At 40.1% G+C, this 15086-nt stretch overlaps 1 protein-coding gene across 1 annotated transcript; it reads right to left on the bottom strand.

Annotated features, from left to right (window-relative positions):
* Nucleotides 1–4936: 4936 nt before the first annotated feature.
* lcat (lecithin-cholesterol acyltransferase) lies at nt 4937–14857 on the bottom strand. The gene is made up of 6 exons (XM_039017364.1): nt 14469–14857; nt 6976–7132; nt 6593–6708; nt 6409–6504; nt 6025–6249; nt 4937–5732 (listed from the first exon to the last, which is right to left on the bottom strand). Exons 1-6 carry the CDS (start codon nt 14617–14619, stop codon nt 5110–5112), a joined length of 1368 nt encoding a protein of 455 aa, XP_038873292.1. The 5' UTR covers nt 14620–14857; the 3' UTR covers nt 4937–5109.
* Between the last annotated feature and the right edge of the window lie 229 nt (nt 14858–15086).

The raw sequence follows: 15086 nt of genomic DNA, 5'->3' as shown, positions 1-15086 counted from the left end.
CTGGGCAAAAGTGCTACAACAGTTCATTCACCCATAATAAATGAGTGATATATGGTATAATTGTGATATGCTGTAATAATCTCAACATGGCACATTTCATACTGTATTGTGAATTAAATGTTACGCATGTAATAGATACACATTTTGAAATTAAGACAATTAGTTTTAATAGTTTGTATGCTGCAAATGCATTGCCTCTCTGAGGACACGCCTTTTCTTATCTAATCTAAAACTTTAATGACCCAGCAAAGGCTGATCAGGTCCGTGTTAAAACAAAAAACAAAACCGTTTGTGTTGTTTGATTTCAGATTCAAATCAAATAAACGAGGAACAACCATTTACAAATTTTTTGTCATCTAATAGGAAATATAAATTGGCTGTAACGATCGTCTGTTGAATTAGGTGTGGACCAAAGCGCAGCGTGGTAAGTGTTCATGTTATTTTTATTTAAACAGAACACTAAACAGACAACTGCCTCTGATTGAGAACCACACCCGGCCAAACACACAGAAATAGAAAACATAGAACACAAAACATAGAATGCCCACCCCAACTCACGCCCTGACCAAACCAAAATAGAGACATAAAAAGGATCTCTAAGGTCAGGGCGTGACATTGGCAGTATGCAGACCATGTGAACAAAACATGAATGGAGACATCCGGAGTCAAAACAGAGAGTGGAAAAATGGAAAACTGCTTTTTTTTTAATTATAATTTTAAAAAGGAAAATCGGAAGTCGACATGTTTTGTCATTTATTGTGTCAAATTTGGACATGGAATAATGGAAAACAAACAAAAACAATGTATTCAATTCATTTTGTTTATACCACATGCCTCCTCATAGAATATTCACTGGTTTTAGGGGGGGGGTTTACAGCCTAGGTTGGCAGTACAAAGAAAGGATTTGACTGTGTGAGTGTGACAGGAAGATAAAAATACTCATGTTAGCTAAGATGCAGAACCTTTTATGAAGTTAGCATGCCAATAGAACAAACAAAACAACAACATAACAAAGTTGGCTTCCACTAACTGGCTAGCTAGCCCTAACTGGTTACTGGCTATAGTCATGCTAGCTAGTAGTAGCTAGTGGAAGTAAATTATTCCCTCAACATGCTACAAGATGAAGCTGCCCAGCGAGAGCTACCTGCTGCAGAAAGGTCAGATTTCTCCATTACTTTCTATAGTTACTGTAGCCTAGCTAGATCTTTTGTCAGCTGGTGGTGTTTATTGACTGCATAATAATGAACATCAGTTACTCTAAATGGTTACCTACCTGGCTCTTTGAATAGCTGACTTAGCTAGTACTTACACATAACAATATTCAATTGAGCTATTCTTTTTTTTTTTTTTTTTTTTAATTTTTATCCCCTTTTCTCCCCAATTTTCGTGGTATCCAATCGCTAGTAATTACTATCTTGTCTCATCGCTACAACTCCCGTACGGGCTCGGGAGAGACGAAGGTCGAAAGCCATGCGTCCTCCGAAGCACAACCCAACCAAGCCGCACTGCTTCTTTAACACAGCGCGCCTCCAACCCGGAAGCCAGCCACACCAATGTGTCGGAGGAAACACCGTGCACCTGGCCCCCTTGGTTAGCACGCACTGCGCCCGGCCCGCCACAGGAGTCGCTGGAGCGCGATGAGACAAGGATATCCCTACCGGCCAAACCCACCCTAACCCGGACGACGCTAGCCCAATTGTGCGTCGCCCCACGGACCTCCCGGTCGCGGCCGGCTGCGACAGAGCCTGGGCGCGAACCCAGAGACTCTGGTGGCGCAGTTAGCACTGCGATGCAGTGCCCTAATTGAGCTATTCTGTGTGTGTGTGTGCCTGTGAGTTCTGAATGTTCCCGCAGGAGAAAAGCACAGTATGGCATCTTAGCTGATCATCATGAACTTCATGTAGTTACATCAGCCAATACAGTAATTTAAAATGAGCCTTTTTATTGGTATGGGTATACTTCACCAACATCCTTTCCTGCTTACTGAAAGGCAGACGTAGGCTATACTCTTCAATTGTGAACACTACTATTGCTGTGTCAATTGGCCTACTTCTCTGAATATTCAAGGTATAAAAAGGCATCTAAAGTTTTGTAATTTCATTATAATCTACCCAATAATTCACATTTCCTGTTGCTGCAGGATTATTTTCCTGCTGTGAGAAAATAATCTTCCTTTCCTCTCATCTCTCTCTCTCTCTCACACACACACACACACATCTCAGATCTCCTCATCTGCATAGTGCATAGGGTGATCCTGACTGACATTTAACATGAAACAAACTGTTTTCGTAGAGGGCCGCTAGACTAATTGACCAATATAAAAATGTTAGCTGACATGGGCTAATTAAGTGTGTCAGTGACTGACATAACGAGAAAAACTGCAGATGCGCAACCACATTTTGAAATTGCACCTTGTGTATTCTACTATTCTACCTCTCAACAGTAAATTGAGACTCCCGACTGAATACAAATAAAATAAATGTTTCTTCCAATGAGCCAGTGCTTGAGTATTTAACATATGTCTGTGTCATCTTTATTTTATAGCAGAGAGAACTAATGGGAATATTTGTGCAATCAAAAAGGAATATTCACAAGGTATAGACCACACCTTCCACTGTATAGGTTTAAGATATTTAATTGAATGAATGACAGACAGGAGTTGCGGGATCAACATTACCCACTTTGTATGACATTTGAACTTTGCATGTCACATATTTCTGGATCACAACCAGTCATATCTAGTATCCATCAAAGCAATGCAAATTCAGGTAATATCATTCATTTGGACATTTGCTCAGTACTTGAAGGCTGAATAGAAAAACTCTCACATTATACCTATTTGAAGGTGGTAGCACATTGCTGTCTAGTGGATGAATAATTGTACAATATAGGGTTTATTCAGTAAATACACTACAATTCAGCCATATTTGAGACTTGACGCAGGATTAATGATAGTAACTTCAACCCATGTCAGATTTAAGAATATTGGTGACCTTATTCTACATACAGTACCAACAAATACATAAGCATAATAATACAGCCCGTCACATTTTTGACATTTCATCCAAAGTGTTTGACCTTAAAATTAAATAGAGCTAAAAACAGGAAATGCTAGCTGAAGTGGTTGGTGACTGCATTTGGCCAGTAGGGAATAGATGTGTAGAGACAAAGCAATATGAAATCTCCTTTTGTCTTCAATTTTATTTGATTTTGGATCACAGGTAAAATGCAGAAATTACATTTACTTTTATTACTGATCAAGAGAAGGAGGGGGTGTAAGGGGAGAGGGAGTTTCTTCAAACAAACCCATCTACAAACATGTATCCACTCTCTCCCACCACCCACATTCCTCCATACAAGTGCCATCTGTCAACTTTTAGTAAAAAAACACACTTGAAACAAATTTAAACATTGAAATAAACCGATTTAATCAAAAGGCAGTTTAATAAGAGTGAGCAAAGTTTAGTATTAGGGGATAAAGTAGTTTATCTGGCAACATGGGATTGGTGTCCACAGCAAAACAACTTGAGAGAGAATTAACAAAAAAACAGAGCAAACTAGAATGATATTTGGCCCTTAACAGAGAGTACACAGTGGCAGAATACCTGACCACTGTGACTGACCCAAACTTAAGGAAAGCTTTGACTATGTACAGACTCAGTGAGCATAGCCTTGCTATTGAGAAAGGCCGCCGTAGTCTGACCTGGCTCTCAAGAGAAGACAGGCTATGTGCACACTTCCCACAAAATGAGGTGGAAACTGAGCTGCACTTCCTAACCTCCTGCCAAATGCATGACCATATTAGAGACAGATATTTCCCTCAGATTACACACATCCAATTTTGATAAACTCCCATATCTACTGGGTGAAGTACCACAGTGTGCCATCACAGTAGCAAGATTTGTGACCTGTTGCCACAAGAAAAGGGCAACCCGTGAAGAACAAACACCATTGTAAATACAACCCATATTTATGTTTATTTATTTTCCCTTTTGAACTTTAACTATTTGCACATTTAGCAATAGCTAAATTGGCTATGCAACATGCCAGATAAGGTAACCAGATAAAGTAACTTCTGTTCATCATTACTTAGTGTTTATTGACTATTAGCCTACAGAAGATATAGCTAAGTTAGCTACAGAAAGTATTGGAGAAATCTGACATTTCTGCAGCAGTTAGCTCTAACTGGGCAGCTTCATCTTGTTGCAAGTGAAGGGACCAACTTACTTCGACTAGCTACTACTATCTAGCATCTAGTGCTAGCTAGCCAACTAGTGCAAGCCAACTTTGTTCAGTTCTTAAGTTTGTGCTATTGGCACGCTAACTTCATAATAAGTTCTGCATGTTAGCTAACATTATTATTTTTTATCTTCTTTTTCAGTCTAATCCTTTCTTTTAGCTGCCAACATAGGCTGTTAAACCCCACCCCAACTCTGTGAATATTCTATGAGGGGGCGTGTACTTCCGTGTATGAAAAAAAAAAAAATCTAAACATTTAATACAATTTGTTGTTATTTGTTTGCCATTATTCCATGTCCAATTTTGACACAATAAATGGGAAAACAAGTCGATTTATGATTTTAGTTTTTTTAATAAAAAAAAAAAAGAGCTTTTTTCTGTTTTTACTCGAAAATCAAAATAAGGAAACGTACACAGACCAAATACATATGTAATTTTTTGATTTCCTATCATTCTAAGAGGAAAATATGATAAGCATAATGAAACAAGAGGCATATGCATACTATATCACATCTCAATAGTAATACTAGTTAGGATGTATGTACATATACACTGAGTATACCAAACATTAGGAACACCTCCTAATATTGAGTTGCACACATACACAATCTATGTCTCAATTGTCTCCAGGCTTAAAAATCCTTCTTTAACCCGTCACCTCCCCTTCATCTACACTGATTTAAGTGGATTTAACAAGTGACATTAATAAGGGATCATAGCTTTCACCTGGATTCACCTGGTCAGTCTATGTCATGAAAAGAGCAGGTGTTCTTAATGTTTTGTACACTCAGTGTATAAGTCCAACTTAGTAGCTACTGCATCAGTAATAGTATGTACATTGGGAGAGTGAATTATTTTCTCCCCAAAAGCCTACAGTGTAGATCTGGGAGCCTGGTCCGGCTGGACTTGATCTTGCATGACTGCGGAGTCAATGGGACGTTCATCAGTCTCTTGGAATGTAGAATCCTCTTCCCCATATCTTCCCTCCAGGATACTCTTGACTACATTGATTACCTTGCTATTGAATACTATTTCCAAGTGGGGCATGGCCCTGAACTCCTTGACATGGACAGGCTGTGCTTGCTTTCCTATCCAACGCTTACATAAACCCATGCTAAGACTGTCCACTGTATCATCCCCATCAGCATACACATAGTCTATAGGATCTACATTTGGGAACTGGTCGTCATAAATATAGGTAACCGGTGTGGGCAGCCCTACACCATAGAAGCAGTATACCTCAACACCAGGAGGGGGCAGACCAGCTGTCAGGTTTCTGGTGTCTTCCCACATGAACCAGCCATCCTCAAAGTCGATGTCTTTGAAGAAGCGCTGGTAGTCCTGGTGGGTATAGTTGAATGAGGGTGTGGAGAGGAAGGCGTGGTCTGCAGGCCATGCCTCTTCAAATGGAAGCATCCAGGGGTTTGTTGTGGTCATGCGTTGCTCCTCCCGGATCTTGATGTTGGATACCATTGGGATGCCATCATTTTCACCTGCAGAAACAATTGTTATCATAAATTATTTTCTCATGGAAATCTTTCATCAATATGTGACTCGCCAAAGTAATCCAGACAAACCAGTCCTACCACCCTTTCAGGAAAATGAAGATGTGGGTATCATCACAAGTAAAATTATTTTGCAATATGTACCGATTACTGTCAATGTGATTTACAGGACAGTAAAAACTACTTCAACCCGGTTATCTTTTTTTTTTTAAGGTTATGTTATGTTTCTACTACAGGTAAGGTTGTTTCAATCTGTCCACCAGACTTTGACATATAGTACCTGATGCTAGCACTCGAATAGGCTTGACTGCCCCACCCCAGGGTGCTCCAAGTGAAATGAGGCCTTTGATGTATTGGTCTTTCCATGTCTGGGTCTGCTGATATAAGAAGTAGAGGACATAATTGCTTCCCATGCTGTGTCCCAAGAGGTAAAGTGGTTGTTGATACTGCTCGTACATATCCTCAATCAGCTTCTTCAGCCGTGCAAAGTATTCCTCCTGCTCGTCTGATAAGGAGAGACAAATAGGCACAGTCACATGATGAGAAAGCATGTATGCATAAACAATGAATGAGTTGTACTTTTGTTGTACAGGAATGTGATTGTCAGTTGGATGGTGTGTGTGTGTGTGTGTGTGTGTGTGTGTGTGTCCATGATGTCACTTACTTGGAGCTACCCTCCAGTCGTATGGTGCTGCTCGGACAGTCTCATTACGGACATATCCCATGTTGACCAAATGTGTAACCATAGTGTGAAAATAACCTGGAAAAGGACAGGTTTCATTTAATGAAATCATAATCAAAAAGAAAACAATTATAGGAACAGATGTTCTCATTATGGTTGTTCTCACCTGACAACTTGTTTGTGTCCAAGAACTCAACAGAATATGTCTGTCCAAAACCAGGCACTCTCACCGTCACCCCTGCAGAATTGGAGGTCTTGCGAGTTGTCCTATTGTATACAATTCTGTAGCAGGAAATATTCAGTATGTACAGAATGTTATTGCATAAGGAAATGATCCCAACCATTAAAATGCCTCGCACTCAAAATCAAACTTGTGAAAATAGAGTTGCGGTTGTATGCTTCTCTCTTCTATTACAGTGCATTATTTATTAATACAGCAATGAACAATTGGCAAATGCTCCCTAAGTGTATTGAGTTAAAATTATTGAATTTATCATAAGATATAAACAGAATTATTTTGACATAGATCATATTCATTCTCCCCCTCACCTTATATTATCGATCCAACAGTCAATCCCAATTGGCATGAACATATTCAGGTCAATCCAAAGTGTGAAAAAGTCATCTGTCTTTTTGTAGCACATCCAATGCACAAGGCTTGGCTTGTCAATCTTGGCCTCAAGCTGGTTTCCTAGGTTCCCAGGTACTGGTCAAAAGTGGAAAAATGTTAGAACTTAGAAGCCAGATGAGCAAGGAGGCAAGTTTAGAAGAATGTAGAGACAATCATCACAGTTTACAATAAAGTAGTTTAAAAAGAGGACTCAACAAGGGAAGATGAGAAAGAAAAGGATGACAAGACAAAGTCAACGTAGAGATTTATGTGTTTTCCCTTGTTTCAATGTGATTTGTCCCATCAAACAGACACAAGACATTGACCAATAAAAAGAATGGTCCACTTCATTTAAGGGCAATTCATTGTAATAATAGTAACACTGTAATAACAACATGTGGTAATTGGAGTCTGTAATTTCAGGGGTGTAACAACAAATACTTGTTTCTATGTTTGTTACAAATGTTAAAGTTTCCAATAGCGTCCCAACGCACCATATTTCAGCCTGCACAAAACACGTGATAAGTGTAAACCAATTGAACACCGACCAATTCATTGACACAATTTTGCAATAAAGAGCTGGAGTTTGATGCCCTGGCAATGACAAAAACAGGTTTACAAACAGTTCACATAAAATAAAAAGGAGTCGGCAGGGCGGGTGCGGGGTCCCCCTGTAACGGCTGTCGTCGGAAGAAGGTGAAGACCAAAACGCAGCGTGGTAAGTGTTCGTCATGTTTAATAGAAACTGAACACTAAAAAGCAAAACAACAAAGTGACAACCGAAACAGCTCCGTCAGGTGCAACACACACTAAACAGAAATTAATCACCCACAACACACAATGGGAAAACAGGCTACCTAAGTATGGCTCCCAATCAGAGACAACGATAGACAGCTGCCTCTGATTGGGAACCACACCAGGCCAAACACATAGAAAACCAACAACATAGAAAAAAGAACATAGACTGCCCACCCTAGTCACACCCTGGCCTAACCAAAATAGAGAATAAAAAATCTCTCTATAGCCAGGGCGTGACACCCTATACAATACCAGTCAAAAGTTTGGACACACCTACTCATTCAAGGGTTTTTCTTTATTTTTACTCATTTCTACATTGTAGAATAATAGTGAAGATATCAAAACTATGAAATAACACATATGGAATCATGTAGTAAGCACAAAAATGCTTAAAAAATCTAAATATATTTCAGATTTTAGATTCTTCAAAGTAGCCACCCTTTGCCTTGATGACAGCTTTGCACACATGGCATTCTCTCAACCAGCTGCACCTGGAATGCTTTTCCAAAAGTATTGAAGGAGTTCCCACATATGCTGAGCACTTGTTGGCTGCTTTTTGGAGGCCAGTTCATCTGATGCAGCGCAAACAAGATGGGATGGCGTATCGCCGCAGAATGCTGTGGTAGCCATGCTGGTTAAGTGTGCCTTGATTTCTAAATAAATCACAGACAGTGTCACCAGCAAAGCACCATCACACCTCCTCCTCCATGCTTCACGGTGGGAACCACACATGCACAGAACCCAAACCGGCTGCGCGCGTGCACCATCGTGCGCTATTGTGCATAAATGTATTTTGTCCCCCTACACCAAACGTGATCACGACACGCAGGTTAAAATATCAAAACAAACTCTGAACCAATGACATTAATTTGGGGACAGGTCGAAAAGCATTAAACATGTATGGCAATTTAGCTAGCTAATTTGCACTTGCTAGCTAATTTGTCCTATTTAGCTAGCTTGCTGTTGCTAGCTAATTTGTCCTGGGATATAAACATTGAGTTGTTATTTTACCTGAAATGCACAAGGTCCTCTACTCCGACAATTAATCCACACATAAAACGGTCAACCAAATCATTTCTAGTCATCTCTCCTCCTTCCAGGCTTTTTCATCTTTGAACTTATATGGTGATTGGCATCTACACTTTCATAGTATTACCATGACAACCGGCAAAACAGTTTGTCTTTCAATCACCCAAGTGGGTATAACCAATGAGGAGATGGCACGTGGGTACCTGCTTCTATAAACCAATGAGGAGATGGGAGAGGCAGGACTTGCAGCACGATCTGCGTCAGAAATAGGAATTACTTCTATTTTACTCGTTGGTGCGCGCGAGCAGTGTGGGTGACATAATTAAATAACATAGATTCCTACATTTATTTTGCAACGCTCGCTCTCGCGACGCGAGCGGTGTAGTCAGGGTATAATGAACTTATCCTCTGCAGCAAAGGTAACTCTACGTCTTCCTTTCCTGTGGCGGTCCTCGTGAGAGCCAGTTTCATCATTGCGCTTGATGGTTTTTGCGACTGCACTTGAAGAAACTTTCAAAGTAATTTTTCCTTATTGACTGATATTTATGTCTTAAAGTACTGATGGACTCTCGTTTCTCTTTGCTTATTTGAGCTGTTCTTGCCATAATATGGACTTGGTATTTTACCAAATAGGGCTATCTTCTTTATACCACCCCTACCTTGTCATAACACAACTGATTGGCTCAAACGCATTAAGAAGATAAAAATTCCACAAATTAACTTTTAACAAGGCATACCTGTTAATTTAAATGCATTCCAGGTGACTACCTCATGGAGCTGGTTGAGAGAATGCCTAAGAGTGTGCAAAGCTGTCATCAAGGGAATGTAAGGGGTGCGTAATCGGTGGCAGGGAAGTGAGACGCAGGAGAGCAGTACTTGGTAATAGCAGTTTATTAGCAAAACCCACGGCATAAAAATACCAAGAATAATTGGGTACAAAAACCCGTCGTGCACCAAACAACACGTGCACAAGCACTTACAAATAAACAATCCCACACAAAGACATGGGGGGAACAGAGGGTTAAATACACAACAAATGATTGAGGGAATTGAAACCAGGTGTGAGGAAAAACAAGACAAAACACATGGAAAATGAAAAGTGGATCGATGATGACTAGAAGACCGGTGACGCCGAGCGCCGCCCGAACAAGGAGAGGACCCGACTTGGAGCGGAAGTCGTGACAGGGAAAGGGTGGCTACTTTGAAGAATTTCAAATATAAGATATATTTTGATTTGTTTATCACTTTTTTGGTTACTACATGATTCTAAATGTGTTATTCCACAGTTTTGATGTCTTCACTATTATTCTACAATGTAGAACATAGTAAAAATAAAGAAAAACCCTTGAATGAGTAGTTGTGCCCAAACTTTTGACTGGTACTGTATATATTTAAGGCACTCAGTCCAGCTTTCAACTTACTCTTGAAAGTTGTAATAGTAGAATGCACGAGGAGCAATTTCTAAATTGGTCAATGCATTTGGGGCGGCAGGGTAGTGGTTAGAGCATTGGACTAGTAACCGGAAGGTTGCAAGATCGAATCCCCGAGCTGACAAGATAAAAATCTGTCGTTCTGCCCCTGAACAAGGCAGTTAACCCACTATTCCTAGGCCGTCATTGAAAATAAGAATTGGTTCTTCACTGACTTGCCTAGTTAAATAAAGGTTAAAAAATATATGTACGTTAGAGAGCTATTTAGAAATGTCAGCTAACGTTTTTTTAGCTAGATTTTTTTGCCCAAATGTTGGGGGACCTGAGTGAAAAAGTTTGTCGACCCCTGGAGTACACGCTCAGTGTGCAAAATCCAGACATTAAAGATTTCAGTGAACGAAACAAAGTGTTGTAGGTCAAAAACGTCAACACAGGAGAGAGAAAGTAAGTTTTCCTTACAATTTGTTTACATTTTTTGGATACATTAATTCTGCGGGACAATTTAGCATAGGCAGTTAGCTAGCGTTTTTTGGATTAGCTAGCACTTTAGCTAGCTAGCTAGTTTTCTAACCTTGACTAGCTAACTAGCTACCTAAAGCTGGCAAATATACTATGGTTGCTACTCACTAGCTAACGTTAGCTAGGCTCGATGGTCTTATCTTCCCACTTGACTTTTTCCACATTTGGTTACGTTACAGCCTTATTCTAAAATGGATTAAATAGATATTTTTTCTCATCAATCTACACACAATACCTCATAATGACGAAGAAAAAAAAATGCATTTTTGCAGATGTATATAACAAACTGAAATATCACATTTAGATAAGTATTCAGACCCTTTACTCAGTACTTTGTTGAAGCACCTTTGGCAGCGATTACAGCCTCGAGGCTTCTTGGGTATGACGCTACAAGCTTGGCACACCTGTATTTGGGGAGTTTCTCCCATTTTTCTCTGCAGAACCTCTCAAGCTCTGTCAGGTTGGATGGGGAGCGTCGCTGCACAGATATTTTCAGGTCTCTAGAGATGTTCAATAGAGTTCAAATCCGGGCTATGACTGGGACACTCAAGGACATTCATAGACTTTTCTCGAAGCCACACCTGCGTTGTCTTGGCTGTGTGCTTAGGGTTATTATCCTGTTTGAAGGTGAAGGTCCTGAGCATTCTGGAGCTGGTTTTCATCAAGGATCTCTCTGTACTTTGCTCCGTTCATCTTTCCCTCGATCCTGACTAATGTCCCAGTCCCTGTCGCTGAAAAATATCCCCACAGCATGATGCTGCCACCACCATGCTTCACCGTAGGGATGGTTCCAGGTTTCTTCCAGACGTGACACTCAGGAAAATCTCAGGAGAAACAAGAAAATCTTGTTTCTCATGGTCTCAGTGTCTTTAGGTGCATTTTAGCAAACTCCAAGCGGGTTGTCATGTGCCTTTTACTAAGGAGTGGATTCTGTCTGGCCACTCTACAATAAAGGCCTAATTGGTGGAGTGCTGCAGAGATGGTTGTCCTTCTGGAAGGTTCTCCCATCTCCACAGAGGAACTCTGGAGCTCTGTCAGAGTGACCATCGTGTTCTTGGTCACCTCCCTGACCAAGGCCCTTCTCCCCTGATTGCTCAGTTTGGCTGGGCGGCCAGCTCTAGGAAGTGTCTTGGTGGTTCCAAACGTCTTCCATTTCAGAATGATGGAGGCCACTGTGTTCTTGAGGACCTTCAATGCTGCAGAAATGTTTTGGTACCCTTCCCCAGATCTGTGCCTCGACACATACCTGTCTTGGAGCTCTATGGACAATTCCTTCAAAATGCACTGTCAACTGTGGGACCTTATATAGACAGGTGTGTGCCTCTACAAATCATGTCCAATCAATTGAATTTACCACAGGTGGACTACCATAGGTGATGAGGAAAATGTTTTATTTAATCCATTTTAGAATAGGGCTGTAACGTAACAAAATGTGGAAAAAGTCAAGGGGTCTGAATACTTTACGAATGCACTGTATTACGTGAGACACCCAGCATGTTAACATTATCTAGCTAGTTAGCTACTTGTGTCAACACAAGCACTATTATTGCTAGCTGGATAACACAACTAGCTAAGCTTAGCTGGCTATATGCCTAGAAATCATGATGATGAGAAATAGGGGTAATATATAGTGCCTATGCTAAGTTGTTATACATTATTCTTCTCTACCACTGATTCCCACAAGATCTCAGACTCCAGGATCGGAAAATGTTTACAAGAAATAAACGGATGAAGTCAGAGACAGAGTTGTCAATTTCCATTGTTACTTGTAATGTTAAAAAGGGTATAAAAAGACAATCCCATTTTTTGTATTAGCTAGCTATCTAAGCTACTCACCACACTATAGGCTACAGATTTGAGTCACCACTAGAATAGTTATTTTTATGTTATTGAGTAGGTCTGTATATCTTAGATTAATAATTTGACTAATTAGATTAAACAAACAATACAAGTTATTATTTGTGTGAAATGTAATGTATTTTGCAATAAAGTTGACTAAAGTAGAAGCTCATCTTTTGTTTGTAGGTATTTTCATTTGGTAAAAGTAATAAGTAATTATATAGAAATTGCTCATGGGTAACTATAAAGTTACACTTCACTCCCTTACGAAAATAGATTGCAGTTAGAGTGCAGTATAACTCCAGTATTCTGCAAATACTGCATCCCCCCCTAAAAAAAATTGTGCTGCAGTAATTTTGCAGTGTAACTAGCGACAACCGTGTCCTTATGCAGCTATTACAGATACTCTGTTGTGTACTAGTGTGTTTATTTTCCCACTTGGATGGTGCTTCCAGAAGCCTTGAAATAAGGGCCAGGTTGTCAGGATAAGTAATTTACTATAGAAAAGTACACATTCATTACAAGTAAGTAACCCTCAAGTTACACTTCATTTTAACTATCTAAATTCTGTATTACACCTAGTAGTTACATTTTACTTATGCAGATATTACATGTACTCTGTGGGTACTAGTGTGTTTAACCTCCCAATTGGATGGCGCTCTCGGAAGCCTTAAAATATGGGCCAGATTGTCAGGATAAGTAATTTACTATATAAGTACACAATAATTACAATAAGTACCCCTCAAGATACACAAGCTATATCCTGTGTAACACCTAGTAATTACATTGTACTTATACAGATATGACATGTACTCTGTGGTGTACTTGTGGGTTTATCCTCTCACTTGGATGGCAAGGAGGTTCAGGTTGTCATCATGGATTATGTGCACATACATTACAAGTTATTGTTGTATTATAATGTGGAATGACACCCGTATGGTAGACTCCAGTCAGTGAGGTTGGCCTATATCTGATCTGTTATTGTAAAGTAAATCAAGTTAACCCAGATGCTACACTTTTGGGGGGCAAGCAGCAACTAGCAGCAACAACATTGAGTGGAAATTTTGAAGAGTGCGCATTCACAGGAGGTAATTAGAGCCTATTGAGCCTCCAACCTTTGTAATCTCGGACACCCATTTGTCCACAAGAGACTACAACCCTGTGACAGTTATTACTGAATCAGATGCAACTCAGAAGAAACGAAACACTACATTTGGTGAATTTAGTGGAAACTTGCCCATTAGTAACAAGCATGGTAACAAGCATTTGTTGTTACACCTCTGTAATTACAGACTACAATTCCCACCAGTTACATTTTGTTATTACAGTGTAACTATGAGTTATTACAATTAACTACAAGACTTGTTACAGTGTAATTACACATATAAATACACTGTAATAATGACTCCTTAAAATGAAGTATTACCAGAACTATTCCTGAACCCCAAGGCCCCAAATTATTTAATCTCCAGACAGATATAGGCTGGCTGTCCTCCCATTATGCTGAATTAGGGTATGCTTCTTCACCCCAGCCAATGCCATTAGGAATCAAATATATATCCCTGGCCCAGGACCATAGGATTCACTTAGCATTCACACCAACACCTGCAGATACCATAGAAAACGGCCTGGAGCTGGCGTCAAGTTCCAGACAGAAAATCGACCAGTCTTGTGAAATACATTTTGGACTTTCAGTATGCAAGAAAGCCAACTGATATTACAATCACATAAAACATAAATCGAATTCCATGACAAATAACACGGTGCAATAGGCCTATCACATCACAGCAAACTAATCAAGAAATAAAAACGCTTACCTATAAGAACCGGCGGAGTGCTATTGTTTGCCATTTTGTTTTGAGGTTTGGCACTTGGTGGGAACACCACATCGAAGAGCCAAAATCCAGCAGATTGCTGTAGCGCAATGAATACTATAAGGAGCACGGTACAGCAGTGTGCATAACCCATTCTGTCCAAATCTTGACAGTGTTGTCTTGTCTCTCACTAGGTCAGGGGGAGGAGAACTGGCCTATTAATGCTGTGCGTGAAAGAGGTGGGGCGCGAAATCAGAGGGAAAATGTGAGGTCAGTTACTCGACCATCGTTAGACCGCACTTTCAAAGCGCTTCTCACAACAGGTATAAATAACATCAACATGATGCGCATCTGTCCTTCTATAAGAGCAGCTGTGTGCTTCTACCGTGTAGTAAACGTAAAAGGCCGACGGGTTATAGTTTAACTGAATTTATATGGGAATGTAAGCACACACACACACACACACACACACACACACATAGAAGGACAAACACAACGTGTAGCCTACCACATACCCAATGCCCTATTGATTGTTGTACAAGTCCCATTCCGTCAAGGCTGTTTGCACTATGGTACCAAGGTAAATTATTAATTACAATCCGGCATTTAGAGATTTCTATT

Source organism: Salvelinus namaycush, chromosome 21 (assembly GCF_016432855.1).
Source record: "Salvelinus namaycush isolate Seneca chromosome 21, SaNama_1.0, whole genome shotgun sequence".
Lineage (NCBI taxonomy): Eukaryota > Metazoa > Chordata > Actinopteri > Salmoniformes > Salmonidae > Salvelinus > Salvelinus namaycush.
The sequence above is the reverse complement of the archived record's forward strand: the minus strand, read 5'-3'. Positions and strand labels throughout refer to the sequence as shown.